The sequence below is a fragment of the Aedes albopictus genome, chromosome 2 (genome assembly GCF_035046485.1).
Source record: "Aedes albopictus strain Foshan chromosome 2, AalbF5, whole genome shotgun sequence".
Lineage (NCBI taxonomy): Eukaryota > Metazoa > Arthropoda > Insecta > Diptera > Culicidae > Aedes > Aedes albopictus.
The window spans coordinates 75,938,189-75,958,430 of record NC_085137.1 but is presented as its reverse complement, the minus strand read 5'-3'; the positions used below and the strand labels follow the sequence as shown (position 1 = coordinate 75,958,430).

Here is a 20,242-nt window from a genome sequence, read left to right as displayed (position 1 = left end):
CAGTAATATCATTGCATCCTATGAAATTTGGAAATTTAGGGTACAATGGGGTTAAATGAAAATAAAAACATTCAAGAAGCTTGAATGACCATATAAGTTGATAAATAGCTTGTTTAGTAGATAATTTCTATACGAATGATTCTTGTACTTACGACATTGCTTCAGCGGGGTGTAAAGCCTGTTTCACCCCAATTTCCCTAAAAGTATATGTGTTAAATTGTTCCATTGCAGTTAATATAATATATCATTCATATTATAACATTCTGATTCCAATGAGTATGCATGAAAGATGATATAAATAGGACGTTTGGGGGATAATGGGGCAAAATATGCTGCTGTTTATTTCTCAAAATTTTGATATTGAAGATGAAGAAATTTATAATCAATACGTGAAAGAATATTTAAAATCCATGTCGCACACTTCCATTATTCACCATTCCAAGCATTTCATGATGAAGAGCTGTAGCGTGAATTTGAGAATATGCAAACTGCTGCTTGCCGATAGACTTTATGGGGGTTATAGTAACACATTGTAGTAAAAAGTCTCCAAAATGCATTCGATATATTTTTGTTAACGAAATAGCAACTTAATCATCAAATAGGTATTTATTTTGTTTGCTATACACTAATAATATGACAGTCTTATTCCACTTAGCCAAGTACACTACCTGTCATAAGTATACACTCAAAAAATGTATTACAACAATATTGTATCGCATTTACTCACCATGATATCTCCAATACCTTACAAAGATGCTGTCTTCATCAACGTTATTCAGAAGCCCAAAGGCAACAACAATTTCTGAAAGCGGTTTTTTTGTAGGTGTTCTGGTTTTAGAGATATTCACTTCGATAGGGTGATTCAATACTATTGCAATACTTTTTGTGAGTCTCTATTGTTCGCTAACGAAGATCAGTTATGGATATGGTCAATGCAAAAGAAAAGTTTAGTAATTAATCAAGTTCATTTGCACAAAAAACCAAACTTTTCAGGTTGGATATAAATTCCTTAAGATGTTTGTATTGACTTGATTTTTTTGTATTCGGCTAGATACTTTGCTGTGCGTACTGTGCAAAATCGGACACCCTGTCAAAAAGTCTTGCACCCTACATTACATACACTCAATTCTTTCTCTGCACGGGTTGTTTTTCGACATACCTCATACAGTTTTTAATCAATCCACATTAAAATTGACGGCCAGTACTATCCGTATACGAAAAATCAAGTCAATATGTTGATACACACATCAATTTTGAGGAAATGCAGTCGTTCATTTGACATTATGTCAAGGGAATTTCAATAATGCCAAACTCCGGACCGACAAAAAAATCGAACCCATCACTCTCAGCATGGTTTTGCTCAATACTCGCGCGTTTAGCGCTTCGGCTATATGTGTTCTACCTGTGCATCAATCAGTCATTAATGAACTCGTATGGATATTATCTTTCAAACAAGTTATTTGCAACTTATATGGTCATTTTGATTGTTTTTTTTTTTCATTTAACCCAATTGTGCCCTAAATTTCCAAATTTCATAGGATGCAATGATATTACTGGTTAGCTCTTCATCAATATTAACTCATATCATGCATAGAAGTTTCAAGTTAAAGTTGTTTTAATTTAAAAGCAATAAAAAATAAGTTTATAGGGGATTTTTGGTAAACTAAGCTCTAAAACTATATGATGCCGTCACCTCCCGTCTAAGGGGCTATGCGCAAACAACATTTAGGATATTTTTGGAGTATATAAGCAATGGCTCATCGTTTGGAAATGTTTGGAATCGGTGGTATAAGGATGGGAACTACTCATATTTGAATGCGGGAAAACTTAAATATAAACAATAATTTGAGATCAAACTCGCCAAAAATGGTTTCTTTAGGAATAAACCATGTGTGTTCGATCATTTATTTAGTTATTGTCATGAAAAAAATCATAAATAAAAATATAAAATGAATTTCTACCTTGAAAATATACCATTGCCTAATTGACCCCACAACACCCTAAAATTCCAACATTTTAATAATTTTTTGTATGTAACGTTACTCAATGGGAGTGGGGCGATGGTATCCCAGCGAAATAATCATTCAAATCATAACAAGTGCCGTAAAATAACAGAAATTCACTAATTTTAGGGGGAACTGGGGTAAAACGGGCGCTATGACTCGCTTCAGAGAAGTTGCCCGTACATGAATCATCCACAAACCAATTCTTGAGAAATTTTGCTTTCGAATAAGCCATTGATGCTCACATAGTGTCTTGTATTAAGGAAGTTATTAATTTTTTCCACCTTTGGGCGATGTACGAAAAATGGTCAATTGGCCTTGAAAGCTTTGAGTTAAAAACTATGGAAGTAAGTGTTTATTGAACACCAAGCAGAGATGCAGTCACGATATGGAAAGTGGAAATTGGAAAAGCAAAAAAAACAGAAATCGTAGGGTCAAAGAGAACAAGGACTAATCATGTCTGACCGCAACCAGAGTACAGTTTCCCACAAATTGAGAAACAACGAACGCGATCTAAACGTATTCAAACCGGTGGCAGTGCACTCTTGCATGATGTTTACACCGTACGTGCAGCCTCCTTCTGCGATTCAGCATCAGTTATACATTTGAAATCTAGCAGATAGTTTGTACCAGGCAGCCGATCATTACATAACATCAATTTCTGACCAAGCGTAAAGCCGAATCGAATTCGCACCAGCAGCAAAAACGAACTGACTGTTGGGCCGGTAGCAAAAATCTGTACTTTTCCATTATAATTGGCTGTGACAACGTCTCTCTGTCAAAGGACCCAACCCATCGAGAGGATCAATTGCGTCAGTTGCTCGCAAAACTTAAATTAATCGAATTAGGCTCATTGCTAAAAAAAAAGCTCTCAACATCTAACCTTTGGATAATTATTCAAAATCTGCACGTGAACCATTGTCAATGTTACACCCGACCGGATGTGTGCCGTTAAATGCAACCAGACCAACCAGTTTCTGAGAAAATTGATTTAGATCCTAACGGTGGCGTTCGTTACAAAATACTATGCACCTCCCTCGTTTTTAAAGCCGTTCGGAAGAGCATCGTACGAAAAGTAGGAGATCGATCAAACATCAACCGGGTGGGTCATGTTGTTGTTCTTTACATTGACACCGTTTGGGACAGCTTGTGCAAATTTCAGTGTGACCGGTTTACCGGCGGTAATTTGAATATAATTTATAGCTTAGTGCTGGATGGTGCAGAGATGCAAACCAACACGCGCAGGACGGTGATTTGTTTCGCGATGATGTGATGACGGGATACTTAAACTTTAGACCCTTTATCGGTAATGAATGGCGACCACACCATAGAAATAGCATTGACCTATGGAGGTGATAATGGTTACTAAAAGGGTATGAAATTAATAAAGAACATTGATTTACGGTTATTGAGGGTTCTGCAATTGAATACTTGGAAATGCGCATCTTGTCGCACCTTTTTGTCGTTCTTCAGGGGAGAGGGGTCCAATACGAATATTTTAGCGGTACACTGAATTCTTTTTTTACACGATCTTTTTTTACGCGGCTTTATTTTTTCATACGATTTTCTTGAAATTACGCGATGTGCTTTTGCAAATATACTTCTCTCCTAGTCGCCATTTCTTTCCGAGGGGGCTCAAATATCTGCCAGAGATCTGTCTTATTATCCTTGATACTCTTTCAATATTTCAAACCCTCCCGATAAACAAAGTTTTGAAAACTTTTTTACACGATTTTTTTTACGCGGACCAAACAATCACGTAAAACAAAATTTAGTGTAGATTAGTATACTTATTTATAATTCAAGACCAACAATTGAAAAGGTCACATCAAAATTTTGTAAACAAACATGTTTCTGTCGACTTGAGGTCTTTTTAACTCCACCCACACACCTCACCACCACTAACAGAAAGCGCAAACATCAAGCTTTCTGTTAATGGTGGTGAGATGCGTGGGTGGATTCCAGAAGGCCCTAAGTCGACAGAAACGTGTTTGTTTACGCAATGTTGATGCGGCTTTTTCAATTATTGGTCTTGAATTCACCAATTGCTGAGCATTCAAAATTAGGGAGCAGGCCGTTAGGCCGAAAGCCGTTAGGCCGAATGCCGTTAGGCCGAATGCAAGATTTCATTGTAAAATCTTCCAGAATTGTGAAAAATTTCCCCCTAACAATCCTAAACCTTTCGGACTGCATGGTCATAAACCTCAAAATGAAAATGGCAGCATAACAACACCTACTTGTGAAACTTGTCTTTCGCAAAGTTATTGCAAATCTACGCCTCTATAATGGAAAAATATGAGTGAATGTGTTTCAGACTTCATTGTCATCCTACACGAGAAGAAACGAATAACATCTGAATAACAAATATAGAAATCAATCATAAACAACATAATACTTTGATATGCTCTTCGAGGTGGTAATAAAAGACAAAAAAAGCAAAAACAAATGCCATAATTTTGAATTAATAACACCTAGAAAACATCAATATGTATATAGTTTTAGGGCCTAAAACTCTATTATACAGCCGCCATCCTCAATTTGAAGTCGCCATCCTGTATTTTAGTGCATCATCTTGGATATTCTGGCAGCCATTTTTTTGAACACCGGATATCTTCCTTATACCAAATATTGCATGGTTTTAGAGCCCAAAACTCAATTAAACAGCCATCATCGTGAATTTGAAGCCGCCGTTCTAGATTTTAGACCGCTGTCTTGGATATTTTGGTCGCCATTTTTGGGATCCAGACTTCTTCTTCATATCAAATATACCCATATTCCATTGTTTTAGAGCTTTAAACTCCATTAAACAGACGCCATCTTGAATGTGGAGACGTCATCTTGGATTCTAGACCGACATCGTGGAACTTCTGGTCTCCAGTGTTGATTTCCACACAAAATGCGCTAACTATGCTGAACGTTACAAAAATCATCGCAGTATGATATGTCGCATGATGGGGCTTGGTTCAGTTTTATATACGGCCAGTTCTACCGGTGCTGATCTGGATCACTGAAATGGCGATAACTCCAGAACGACTTGACCGATGTGAACCATTTTTAATACTAAACAATGCGGTAAAAATGTGGTTCGATTCTAGTATAATCCGAAAAATCTGCCAATGAGAAGTGCCTTAAAAGTGAGTGAACTTATTCGCGCACAGACATACACACATACAAACATCATCTCAAATCATCGAACTGAGTCGACCGGTATATGTGACTTGATCCTCCGAGCCTTTTTTTTCGAATAATCGTTTATTGATCGAACATATGGCCTTTCCAGTACACTTAGTGTACGAGAAAGGCAAAAACCCTATCAAAGCCAAACTCTGCACACATAATATTATGTCCTTTTGTTATAGTGATGTTCTCATAACATTTCATGGAATAACATAGCAATCACAATTTCAGGTAGTAGAGCACATGTTGAGAGGGCCCATATAGCCGAGGCGGTAAACGCACGGGTATTCAGCATGACCATGCTGAGGGTGACGGGTTCGATTCCCGGTCGGTCCAGGATCTTTTCGTAAAGGAAATTTCCTTGACTTCCTTGGGCATAGAGTATCTTCGTGCCTGCCACACGATATACACATGCAAAAATGGTCATTGGCAGAGGAAGCTCTCAGTTAATAACTGTGGAAGTGCTCATAGAACACTAAGCTGAGATGCAGGCTTTGTCCCAGTGAGGACGTTACGCCAAGAAGAGGAGAGAGGAGGAGCACATGTTGCTCTTTGCATGATATTTGTAAGGTATTCGAAGAATTCGCGTTAACCTTTCTATGGAGTTGGCAGCACACTCTCAGAATCGACACGTTGGGCATGAGGTCTAGACTTTTTTAAGCAACTTTACGTACTTTGTTTTCTGTATTGTTGCCTGTGAATCATTCCAATGATACCCTTGAGCAGTATTTTGGACAACAAAGGATTTTTTTTAAGAAATCCATCAATAAAAGTTGTTTTACTTCAACCTTAAGTACTCTTATTGTTTTTTTTTATGGCTACTGTTTGCATACGAAGTCATGAATTATAATGTTCAACAATTCTACGATAGACTACATTTTATTCCAATTTCCAATTTTTTAGATCCTGTATTTTTCAAAATTACATGAATATTAAAAATTAAAGTATATATACGCCGGTTTTCAAATGATAGTCCAGATAAAAGATAGTTCATGAAAAGTTTCTTTATAATCTAATTTCTATACATTCGGATGGTTGATGAGAGGCTACACGGGTAGAGTGAAATGGCAAATAAAGGGAACATTTTACCATTAAAGTAGAATGTTTGAATGGCAAAAATTGCTATTAGTTTGTTTGAAATAAGATTTAAAATAACAAAAATAAAAACGAAATTTCTATGGCATAACAACTAAAGAATAACTGATTTTGCTATTGTAATAACAAAATAATAGCAAAAAGAATGTCAAAATAATAACATATTTTGATATGATGGTAAGTTATGTTATTGTTTTATTATTATGGTTGATAGTATGATAGTAATATTTGCCATTATTATGTTATTATACTATTCAACAATAACTCGCCAATTACAAGTTTTACAATGATAGCCTGTTTTGTTATTTATGTGTCATCCTGAGATATTCATAAAAAACTAAATAATTGCAAATTTTGATATGATGACAAAGCGTGTTATTCTTGAGTTATTGGTTTGTTATTCACCTCTACCCGGGTACTGAGCCTATACATGTCCATGTTGGAATGGAACGCGCTGAAAAATATTCAAATATTCACTCAATGTAGACATAAAAAAAACTGATTTTTTTTTCTTAAAAATATCACAGCAACATTGCACATTGGACAAAATCAATCCCAAAGGTGGGAAAAATAATTACTTTCTAAATACAAGACTCTACGTGACCACCGATGGCTCATTCAAAACCAAATTTTCTTAAAAATTGATTGGTAACTGATTCATGCACTTCATGCCCTGAAGCGAGTTATAGAACCCGTTTTGCCCCATTTCCCCCTAAAATTTGAGTACTTTAGATATTTGTTTTACGACATCTATCATGATTTTGATGAATATTTCGCTGGGATCGCAATCCCAAATCCAATGAGTAACGTTACACACAAGACGGTCATGAAATGTTGGAATTTTAGGGTATTACGGGGTCAATTTGGCAGTGATATATTTTCATGATAAATTTTTTTTTTAGGTTTTTAATTTTGACATGGTACCGTAAAGATACCATTTTTTGCGACGTTGGAATCAAAGTATTGGTAAATTTTCACGCAAACAAGTATAAGTAATTCGTTACCTGATATCAACGATGCTTATTTTTGTAAAGCGTCGTCCACAAATTACGTAACGCTCTAGGGGGAGGAAAAAAATAGGATTTTCATGCAAAAAAAGCGTTACTGAGGTTGGGAGGGTGGTGGGCTAAAAAAATGTCGATTTTAGCGTTACGTAACAAATGGATGCTACCTAATATTTTTAAATTAAAACAGCTCTAAATTGAAACTTAACACATGACATCAGTGAATATTCATTATGAGCTACCTAGTAACATTTCTGCATCCTAAAAATTTTGGTAATTTAGGGCATCATGGGGTTAGATGAGAAAAACAATCCAAAAGGTGGAAAGTCCACATGAGATGGAATTACAAGGACATCCCGAGCAAAGTTTTTTAACAATCGGATAACATACTGTGTTATCTGATATCAAAAATAATTAACTAATTTTGTTCTCATTGTGGCTGAATAAGCAGGCAACATAACAAACATGATAACAGCCAGGTATATCCGTGATACCAATAAAGTATCTCATTATGTTATCATCAATGGCACCCTGATAACAACTTCTGTAAATCTATCAATTTTATCCAATTGAAAACTTATTTTGTTATCAGATAGATATTTGCAACGGTCATTGATAACTAACTTCCGTTGTTGTTGTCGACGATGATGCCCCCAGTTTGACAGGTAATGGTAACATGAACTACCAAGTTGATAACACAAAATTGTAAAATTTGTTCTGGAGCGAACACTAGTTATCAGTTTGTTACTGCTCAGTTATTGTACTTTGCTCGGGATTGCATACATTTAGGCGTTTATCAGTGTTTAGGGATTTCTGTCCCAATTTACAAAATTAGAATGAGTGATTATATTTATTTAAAAAAGGCAAAACGTTGTTGTGGAGCAGATCGGTTGAAGGCGACAAAAAATGACAAAAATATTAACATCAAAACAGATATTTTCATGATTTCATAGAATAACGGAAATAACGGAAATACTCAAATTTTTGAAGAAACTTGGGTGAAACGGCCTCTATAATTCGCTCCAAATCAGATGCCCATACATGAATCAGTTCCCTATCAATTCTTACAAAAATTGGCTTTCGAATGAGCCATCAGTGGTCACGTGTATTTAGAAAGTAATTAATTTTTCCACCTTAGGGATTGATTTTGCTCAATGTGCATTGTTTGGAAAAATGTACACTCTTAAAAAAATAGGAATTTACACGTGACGTAAACCATCTACGTACGTAAACATTTCATGACTGAACAACCAAATTGACTCAATTTTACATCCATCATGTAAGTTCGAGTTGGTTGCACAAGATGTCAACAAAACTATCTGACCAGATAGGTAGAAACAGTTTTACATTTATCGTTTGTCTCACAACTCGGTGATACAGCCGAGAGGTATAGTACGTGCCTCTCAACCAGCGGACCAGAGTTCGAATGCAGTTCATTATTTTATTTACATATGTTTTATCTCTCGCTTCGGCTCTAGCGATTGCTAGCTCAACTTTATTTGTGATAGAAGACGTAAATTTGTCTCAAGCGGGCCGCTCCTTTTATGTGCATCCAAGTGAACTTAAATTTACATGATTTTTTCTATGAGTGTAGGTATGGTATGAGGTCTTTTATTTCGTCAGAAAAAAAATCATCGATTCAAAAGAAGGGCTTTTGTGTCATATTCATTTTATTTTTAAAACCTTTATTTCACCTAATTCTGAGAGGTTGCTGCATGGGTATTCCCTTCTGCTCGGCTGAATTCAAATCCGAATGAGTTTTTATTTCGATTTAGCTTCAAATTATAATATCGCATAATCTGCTGTATCATGAATCTCTTTAAAACTCGCCACTCATTGACATTATTAGAATATCCAGGTCACCCATATTGACTTGGAATTCAGAACCTCGGATCTATTACCATTACCATCTCTCTCGTTTTTCGGGCGAAGATCACTGCGTCCAGATTTTAGAACTATTGTGATATACCCTTTTGCTGTGAGATACGCAAGTTATCGCAGTAACATGTTTGTCACTGAGATACCTTAGTATCGTCTGAACAGAAGACCATCTATTATTGATGAATAGAGATCCTGAGTTACAGTATGTGACTCCCCCATTCTGGCGAGACTAGCTTTATAAAGCCAACCACGTCCTTGGGGGATATGATCCATATGTCAGCAGGCCCTAAAAAGGGCTTGCTGAGAACTTTGAACCTACATTGGGTGAGTGCACTGCAATAGCAGAGGATGTGTTCTGATGTTTCTCTCTCCTCGTCACAGAAGCGGCAATTTGAGGTTTGGATTGCTCCGATCTTTTGTAGATGGTATCTGCAGGGGCAGTGTCCAATTATTAGACCGGTGTAGATGTTGAGATCCCTTTTGTTGAGACCTAATAGTTGTTGGGTTTTCTTGGGGTTAATCGTTACGAGCCTTTAGGATTGGCTCGTATGGGGAAGCGCATTCCAGTTTGATGTGATTTGACTGACCATATATTTGTTCAGTTCCATTTTTACAGAGCAGATCCCGCGGAAGATCCATTCCTGGCTAGCTCATCAGCAATCTCGTTTCCCTCTAGACCCGTATATCCTGGGATCCAATATAGGTAGACTCGATTGCGTATGGGTAAGTTTTTCAAAGCCAGAATGCATTCCTACACTAGCTTTGAGTTACAAGCGACTTAAGTGCCGCTTGGCTGTCAGGGAAAATACATATTTTTGCAAACCTATACATACTTTCTCCTCAGGCATAATAACACGCATTCTAATATTGCATATATTTCCGCCTGAAATACTGTGGGCCACTGTCCTAAGTGGACCGAGATTTTTGTTCTAGGGCCATAGATACCGGAGCCTGTCAGATTATTCATTTTCGAACCATCTGTGAAGAAATTTATAGAGCCTGTTGGAACGCTGGGTCCACCTCCTTCCCACTCCTGGCGGGAAGGAATGAACACATCGTAAGGTAAGTCATAATTGACTACCGTTTCCATCCAGTCACTACAAATTCCTATTGCGGAATTTATGGCAAATTCATTTAATATGCTGAGGTGACCCGTAAGGTTTCCCGACAGCAGTGTTTTTGTTCTCTTCAACCTTAGAGCACTTTTTTCCGCTTCCAGCTTTATGAATTGATCTAACCGGGGCAGGTGAAGCATTGCGTCTAGGGCCAAAGTGGGTGTACTACGAACTGCACCAGTGATCGCTATGCAAGCGGTGCGTTGGATTTTGTTGAGCTTCGCCCTTGCAGCAGCCTCATTAGTTTTAGGCCACCAGACAAGGGAAGCGTAAGTGGTCCTGGGACGGGCAATGGTTTTATATATCCACATGATCATACTTGGTTTTAGGCCCCATCTTTTGCCAAGGGTCTTTGAACAAACCCAAAGTGTATTGAGACCTTTCTGCACAACTGATCGGAGATGAGAGTTCCAATTCAGTTTTGCGTCGAGTATGACACCTAGATATATTACTTCACTTGAATAAACTAATTGTGTTTGACTCAAGAAAAGGGGTTTCAGTTGAACCTTTCTCCGTTTGGTGAAAGGGATAATGGAAGTTTTAGTAGGATGTATGCCTAGTTGTTCTTTTTGACACCAGGAAAAAGTGTGATTTAGGGAAGATTGCATTCTTTGCATGATAATACTTTTGAATTTGCCTCGTACAATAATGGCAACGTCATCAGCATATCCAACCACTTCAAAGCCTCTTCTCTCTAAGCTGTCTAGAAGCTCATCCACCACCAGTGACCACAACAAGGGAGAGAGCACTCCGCCTTGCGCACACCTCCTTGTTGCTTTCAGTGATGTATGAACCGCTAAGCTCAGAGGAGATTTTTCGATTAGCTACCATAGCATGTACCCAGGTAACAATGCATGGGTCGAATTTTCTCCTCAACATTGCCAACCCTATAGATGAATAAGAAGCGTTATCGAATGCGTCCTCAATATCAAGAAATGCTACAAGAGCAATTTCCTTTGCATTAAGTGTTTTTTTTTCGATCTTTTGAACTACCGTATGTAGTGCCGAGATCGTAGATTTTCCACTTTGATAAGCGAATTGGTTTTTTGACAAAGGCATTGTTTTCATAAATTTGTGATTTATGTACTTGCATAGTATTTTTTCCATAATTTTGAGCATTACAGAGGATAAACTTATCGGCCTGAATGCTTTGGGGTTTCACACCAATCGTTGGGTGTATGCCCCAAAATCAGACTCGCCCTACAAATCTCAAACAAGGGTGGAACCAGTGTTTTCTCCTCTTTTTGGATCAACGCTGGGAATATTCCATCCATGCCAGGACCCTCAATCGGACTGGAAACAGAAACAACCAACAGTCACACATCAACATCCTCATGCTCATCATTCTACCATGATAGGGTAGAAAATGAAAGCAGCGCAACGGCATTCAATTCGATGTAGTACAATTAGAATACAATACATTTAGGCGCTGTACAAAGTGTATGTACAGCTAGATGTACAGCTTCCAATTGGAATCGCTCACGCAGTGCCCTAGTGGACAAAAGAGCTGTAAATTAGGTTAAGGCGAAACTGGATCCATTTCCTCACTTTTTGGTTTTTGATTTTTAATAAAATAACGAAGCAATATTTTCAAAATCGGTTTTCGTACACATGAAGAGTATGGATCAAGGTATCTCCTGAATTTTTTTCAGATGGAAAATGTTTTTAGTTTTTGCAGAAACCATTTTTAAACAAAATTTCACAAAAAATGGTTTCTGCAAAAACGAAAAACATTTTCATCACGAAAAAAATTCAGGATATACCCTAATCCATACTCTACATATGCACGAAAACCAATTTTGAAAATATTGCTTCGTTATTTACTAAAAAATCAAAAACCGAAAAAATGAGCAAATGCTTCCAGTTTCGCCTTAAGTTATTGAAGAATAAAAAAAACTCATTGCTTCTAAGTCGGCGAATAGTGAGTAGGCCGTCAATTATTTTACAAAAAATGGAAATGTTGAAAGTTTGTTGTTCGAAAATGATCGTTTTAGCTAAGAAATGATCGTGTTAACCTTCTTCGTGCATTAGCTTACGCTCACTTCGCTGACCTAGTGCACGTTAAGCGGTCATAATGACCCCAATGCACGACTGGGGTTAAAATTTGACGTCCGTATCCCAAGTCTTAGTAGTCCTTAAGTAGTCAATAACTCGAATGAATTCGAGTGAATTTTGTTCTTGATTCCAAAAGGTATCCGGAACAAATTTCAGACTAAATTCAGTAAAAAATGGTAAGTAAACCCCTTTGTTTTGCGAAAGTCTCCGTAGAACCCCATGATGAGAATTTGATGGAACTCCATTAACCCTCCTAAGGTGTTAGGTTTTTTGCACCACGATGGCGTAGTGCACGTTCAGCGCACCTGTCTGGGTCATATTGACCCCAACATCCTACTAGGGTTAAGAACTCTGTTAGAAAAATTGAATAATTATGAGCATAGCATAGGCATCAACATATTTTAAAACTCAACTTATTTTCATCATTTTTCATAGATATTTGATAATAATAAGTGTGAACAAGTTAGACACGAACTTTATGCATTACATTATCTATGGATCTTGAACACAAACCGCTATTAGATTCCTAACATGTTATTATCTTTCATCAAGACACTAGATTTTTTATTCTGAAAACACATGCCAAGTATGACCCAAATCGCAGATGAGCGTAATAAAAAAAAGCGTTTTCCAATCATTCCCCGTGAATTGCGTCTTATTCTAATCACATTTAAAACATAGACTGTCAAGGGTAGAATCAAAATCAATCGCAATTCTCCAACAAACTCAATTACCTGAATTGCTTTTTTCTCATTATAATTCACAGTTCTTTTGCCCTTAATACGTCTTTTCAGCACTTGAATCCAATTGACGCTTTTTATACATGCAATTAAACCCTCTATACTGGTCAGAGATCACGTTCTATCAGCTTCAAAATTGATCTTCAAAGATACCTTTCTGCTCAACCTTGATTACTTGCAATACGGCATAGATTCAGTCTCAATAAGTTCACCGCCGTCGATCATAATAACACAAGTTTACAAAATAAAACGAAAGTCGTGAACTTCTGTCAACGACCTAAATTTTTGAAGCACAATTTGGTGCTGATTTCGAAACGGACCTTCAAAAAATTTTAAGTAGAACAGTTTTTGAGTTTTAGCTCAATATCGAGTTTTGCAGCTTTTAAAAATATCTAATTTACTAAAATTCAAATATATTGCGTTTTGTTCAACCAATTTTGAATCTTTCTTCATAAATTAAAAGCTGAATACAATACCATTCGATTATCTGAATACAGGTTTTGCGTCAGATTGATGAAATTCAAGATTTTGGCGAGTTTTAGGGACTGTGTTCTTAAATTTTAACAAAATTCCCAAAATTTTTTGAAGATATGTATTTTTTTCAATAAGAAAAAATCAACTTAAAAATTCTTTCTCGACGGTTTTTTGACATATCATATGTAGGCGAGTTACATTAAAAATTTCAGCTCAATCGGAGCATTGATTACGGAGAATGAGATGTTTGAAGTGAGCGACTTTGCTTAGAAATAGAACAAAAATCGATTTCAAATCATCAACTTTGTATGGAAAGTCGAAAAAATTTCCGCTCTACTGTGATTTTTTTCTTTCGCCTTTTCGAACTCAGGGCATGATTCTACACCAAGAATGAGCATCAGCTTACCGAGTTCAAAAATGCTGTAAACTAGTGTAATTTATTACCGACCAGAGTGGAGCACAAGCCCTACCCACTTATCATCCAATAAAAACAACATCGAGTACGCTCATAAAAAGTGTACTTAATAACGTTTATCCTTGTTCAGCATCTTATAGCCCTAATCTGACAACGGATCAACTACCGGTTCGATCGTTTTTTAGATTCTTTCGTCAAGACGTATGTACCTTCTGCCAAGCCAAGAGAAGTAACAAAAATGCCTCGATATCAAAGTCAAGTTCAAGTGGAACTACTACTTTAATGACACGCGTAATTATCAACCTAAGTACAACCGGAGCAAACAGCAGCGCAAACCAGGCAACAAGCTGGTTGAGCTTTGCAGCCTCAGCCATACGCAGTGCGAAACGGTATAGAAAAGTGCGGGTACCGTATAAAGAGGGGGATTTGAACACAACTATAAAACAAGGTTCACAACTTTACTATTACACCGTTGGACTGTGAAAAAATAAAATCTATTCAAATATTCGTGGAAATTTGACAAGTATGAAAGAAATCTACTCGATTTGTTTTTATTAATACATAGATGGTTTCAAAGTATTCAGTACTTGCTTGATAAACATAAAACGAAAAGGTTTGCATTATCTGAAGAAATATTTAAAGACAGTTTTAAAAAAAACTACTTTAGTATCGATGTTATCCCATTCTACGGTAACTACTTATCGACTAAAAACTTATAGCATCACTTGCTCACACATTTTCTCGTCATTTCCCCCACCTGGTGGCGCTTAAACGATGCAGCTTGCCGGTTGCGACCGGCCTGTGTAAGACATTGTTTATGCCCATACGCACCGGCACATACGTTCGGTTTTAGTAACTAATAAACGCTTCTGGTCTCATCGCTCATGAAAACATATTCAAATGAAGAGTTCTCTCGCTAATAGAATGCCTTCCCCTCGAATTTAGGTCTCGATCCGGCGTTGCCCTTCTTCGCCACCGCTCGCCAGCAGTGGAAACTGGACCTCACCGATGCGGATTTTGTCGACGTAATTCACACCAATGCCGGTGTGTTCGGCAAGATTGAGACCTGTGGGCACGTGGATTTCTACATGAACGGTGGCCAGACCCAGCCGATGTGCGAAAATGCGACGAGTGAGTATGGAACGGTGGGGGATTTTTGCGGGGTTGTCGTCCTACTTCCGTTGAGAGAGAGATGGAAGAATGCGCCAGCTCATGCTATGTATTCGGCAGCCCGTTGCACAATGTATTCAGTTGCAAGTTGGATGCGGATCGTTGATGGAAAAACAGGGTTTTATTCATAAAGGGCGAACACGATGAAATTGCCACACAGAAAATATTGTTTAACTTTTGATTGCGTTCGTCAAAATAGCTAATTTTTTGACCATGAATAGTATATTATGTGTAGCTAATACCATAAAATTTTCATAAAAATCGGTTGAGTATTGGCGCATATATTGCCAATATCATAAAATGAGATTTTAGAAAATTTGTGCACCCCTTCAAAAAATTACTTAGGCTATAACTGTTTTGTTACCTTATCAAAACGTTTGAAAATTTCACTCGATATTCTAACATAGTATCAATTAAGTGGTAAAAATTTGATCGAAATCGGTTCAGTACTTTTTCTAGTAAATGTCCAAAGCTCAAATCGCTTCAAGGTAAATTTTAGGTACTTTTTGACTATTTTTAGTTCCGCGTGCACTATTTTGACTGTAGAACTGGTAACACTGTCCCGATTTTTATAAAACTTTGACAGTGTAAAATTGTTGTGTTAAACTGTTTACAGTGAAAATTTCAGCCATTTTTGTCGAGTACTTTCAAAGTAAGAGCAGTTTGAATTTCACTATACCAAAAATCACATCTGCTTATTGTGACATAGTGCGACATAAATCAAATTGAATGTAATTTTTTCAAACTACTTCTACATACATACTTAACGTACATAAAAATTTTCATTGAAATCGGTTCAGTATTTTTGGCGCCAGCGTTGAAACTTGCAAAAAAGAGATATTTTCCAAAATGTTTGTTTGCACAAGATTCTCAAGTGGCTATTTCCTTGTTTCAACAATATCTCCGCCAATACTCAACCGATTCTAATGAAAATTTTATGGTATTAGCTACACATAATAAACTATTCATGGTAAAAAATAGCTATTTTGGCGAACGCAATCAAAAGTTATACAATATTTTCTGTGTGGCAATTTCATCGTGTTCGCCCTTTAATTATCCACATAAAAAATTGAAATTTGAAATTTTGCATATGCTCACTTAAATTTATTATTATTATTGGATGTAAAGCCAGGTATTTTTACGCGGTTTCTATTTACGCGGTCGTGTAAATGAATACTTCATACATTTTTTTCATCACCTTATTTTTGCATGATTTGTCGAGAAAAGGTGAGACTCTTGTCAAGTAGTATTGTAAAGATTAGTGACCAAATTTTTTTTTCTAACTTTTCTAAAAAATAACCTGTTAGAGATCATAGAACGTTAGTTAACGTCAAATGGTCGAAAATGAGGTTTGAAGATTAAAAACACTTTCGCTTTTTTCCAATCGCGCACTGTATAATATGGCACAAATTTCCCAAATGGAGGAGAACGTGCCTCTGGAGCCAACTTACTGATAGGATAGTGGACGTATTTTGGCCCGGGCAGGTATTTTAGCCCACCTAGGGAGTTTTATGACATTTATAATATAACCTCTACTAAATCTTGGTACATTTTTATTGAAACACGAAAAGTATTCAACTATATAGTGACCTGCATTTTGGATGTCAGTTAAATATGCTGTTCAGTATGAAAAAAAGGAAAGTGTTTTCACTTCCAATGAAGCGCACAGAAAGCACCAAAAACGAGAAAGGTGACAAATTTGTAGTTAGCTTCAAATAGGTATTATAGTTTACAAATGAACTTTTATTTCATGTGAATGTAGTTAGAGCCTTGTTAGAACTCAAAATAAACTGTTATTAGGTGAATAGGTGTAGCGATATTTATTAAAATGGTGGTTTAAGGTATGGCCAAAATATATTCATCAGATGGGGACCTCTTTTGGTACACATGTCAGATTCATCTCTCCTAAAGGGAGAAAACATTCATGCCAACGTAATGTACTGTGAAAACAGATAAATATAATATGTTGGGGGTTGTTATACGTTTATTTTATAATGAGATTGTTCTGGATTCGATTTGTGTCCTAACAACTTTTCGCAAAGTTGTAATTTTCAGGTGTTCAGTCATCCAGTTTAGAAAAGTTGTCTTTCTCGGCAATAAGTTAACTGAGACAATGTGTTATCTTATGTATGTTTGTCAAATTACGTATCATTGAATTTACTTTATTTTTGATGGCCTTCTACAATATTTAAGGAATGCCCTTATATTAAGCAAAATCACTAGACTTTCACGTTTCACTTAAAGCGTTACGTAGTTTATGCATGATGACTGACGTCATGCAACAGTTGTTTAAACATTTTTATGACACATAATACTAAAATGTATAAAAACAGGCAATTGCAACAAAATTTCTTCTTTTTTGAACGTTACGTAACTTTCAAACTTTCCCTGCCTAAAAAAACGAAAAAAATTTGTAAACTTCACGAAGTTTGGACTATGTGTAAAGTTTTGCAGAGGTGGCCTTCATTTCATCATTCTATTAAAATTTAATTAGGTGGGCCAAAATATGTGCACTTGGTGGTCCAAAATAAAGTCAGGTGGTCCAAAATAGAAGCCCAACCCGAGCAGAAGAAAATAACAACAGCATAACAAAATGCGTTATTTTGGCAAAATAACTGCATAATGGAATTAGTTATTTTTATGTTATTAACATAACATATTGAGTTATAAACTTCTCTGTCATAAGCGGCAAAATAACAAGTCACATAACAAAAAATTGTTCCCGAAAAATCAATTCAATAACATGTTTTGTTAGTGTCAATAACAACTTAATAACAGTGAATTTGGGAAATATTTCAATAACAAATTTTGGTATTAAACAGTTATTGATAACATCACGAAAGCAAAATTAGTTATGATATCAAACAATCGCACATGCTGTTGAATAGGATGCTAAAGTGGAGGCGATATGCGTACACTTTACCCATGGTTAAATGAAAGCATGTACGCATATGGCCTCCACATTAGCATCCTTTTCTACATCATATATGACTTCGTGTTGGCTGAGAATGCTATACATATTTAGACCAGCATGTGAGAATGGCGGAACAATCATTGCGAACTTCAGTTTCTCTCTTCCCTCATAGGCGTATTTTCAACTATTCATGTAATATTTTACCACAAATAGGTAGATCGGACTTCATCCTCTGGAACGACAGGGAAAACATGTGAAAATATAAAATATTTCTGAAAAATCCCATTCAAAACCATCTACAAGTTTGGATTCAGCTGTCTGTATTAGCTTCATTCAAACAAGTTTACTCAATAAGTTTGACATTTTTATCATTTCAAACCCCACCTTCAATATCGTCTGCTATGTTCTCGTTTTGATGTATGTAGGGTGCTGCGCCACTTGGGCAGTGGCTGATATTTTGGGAACTTTTCAGCTGCAACCCAGTCAATTTCAAACCTTGCAGCGCCCAGCAGGGACTTGGTTTTGTACACATTACAGCACCTCCATGTCACGGAATATACCACACCTCTTATCAAATGTGATACCGTAAGCATAACTCGCGAAATACTGTATATAACGTTGTTGAATGACGTAGGATTTATTTCAAAACTTGTTTTAGTTTTAAAAGCAAAAGCATAAAGTATTTGTACACTCTCAATAATACAATAATAATCAAACTTGTTCCACAATAAAATGTAAAATTGAAATGTTATTTCATAGCTGTATACCAATAGCTTGGTCATAACAAAATATAATTGTCCAACAAAACATGTTATGGAAACGTAATGCCTTGATAATGCAATAATAATAAAACGAGATATAAAAACAGGTTTTGTAATTTCGTAGTTATTAATTTTATATTCCCCTCTGCCCGGGAAGATCCTTCAGGAGTTCTAATGTTTCATGTATTTAAGTACTTCAACAATTTTGAGTTTTGTTTGACTTTTTTCGACAGAAAACATGTTTCTCTACGTAATGCCTACTGAATTATCCATGTTTTGAAGTGAAAACCTTCTTTTTTCGCTTAATTGTCCATCCACTTCCTAAAGGGGTCCAAAATACCTCCCTAACCCTACTGTATGGTAAAATATGCGTTATATATTCAATTCGTACAGCTTGAAGGGGTCTCAGGAGGCCTGAAGGGATTTCAGTGGAGTTTCAAGCCTTCTCAGAGGGATGCATGGGATCTTAAGAGGCTTCAGAGGCTTTCCAGGGAGTCTCAGGAGGACCAGTGGCGTTTCGATGGGTCTGCAAGAATTTCGAGGAGTTTTCAGAGGCGTTTCAGGCAATTTCAGAAGAATTTTTAGAGGCGCTCCAGTGAGTTGGAGCCACTGTTAGAGGAATTCAGGGTGTTTTCAAAAGCGTTTCAAGGGATCTCAGGTTGGGGAAGGGTGTGGCTCGAAACTGTGCGCGCCGTATACGCGCATCGTGTAACCAATTCGAAAGAGACGAGTACGTGTGCATAGTCGATGCGGTAAGAGCCCGGGTATTCAGCATGACTATTCTGAGGGTGACGAGCTCGATTCCCAGTCGATCAAAGAACTTTTCGTAAAATAAATTTCCTTGACTTTCCTGGGAATAGTCTAACCACACGATATGGTCATTGGTAGAGGTAGCTCTCAATTAAGGAAGCGTTCATAGATCACTAGCCGAGAAGCAGGTTTTATACCACCTGGGGCACACTGAGGAGAAGAAGAGCAAGTGCAATTGGTCATGTCCTATGCACTTATTTTGCCGGGCGCTTAAGGTATCTTGCGTCATTACCTCTTCATGCAAAACTTAATGTGCTCAGTACACAAAAAACTTTCACGCAGCGATCGAAAACATAAAGAATTTTTCACTCATCTATGTGTAGCACTAGATCAACACTTTTTGGCACTACATAGTTGATCTAGTCTAGATCCTGGTGATCTAATGATACACATATATTGAAAACAATCCTTCGATCGCTGCGTGAAAATTACTAGTGCGAAATAAACTTTTGATCAAGGGCGTGTCTCTGTGGTTGTCTCTATGCAAGATTGTTTCAGTAGCAATGGATCACTAAAATAACTAAAACGGCCGCTATGGATTGAACAGATAGCGCCACAGTAGCCTTGTGTGTTTGACATACAGGGGATACTCAAAATAACTAGGACAGGTAAAATTTCCACTTTCCAA

At 36.8% G+C, this 20,242-nt stretch overlaps 1 protein-coding gene across 1 annotated transcript in view; it reads left to right on the top strand.

Moving 5' to 3' along the window:
- The window catches only part of LOC115253863 (uncharacterized), an 86,670-nt gene that overhangs the window by 48,912 nt on the left and 17,516 nt on the right, over positions 1-20,242 (top strand). The window contains exon 10 of the mRNA XM_062847655.1: positions 14,905-15,090. Within this exon, the coding sequence (XP_062703639.1) occupies positions 14,905-15,090 (186 nt within the window). The remainder of the gene's footprint in view (positions 1-14,904; positions 15,091-20,242) is intronic.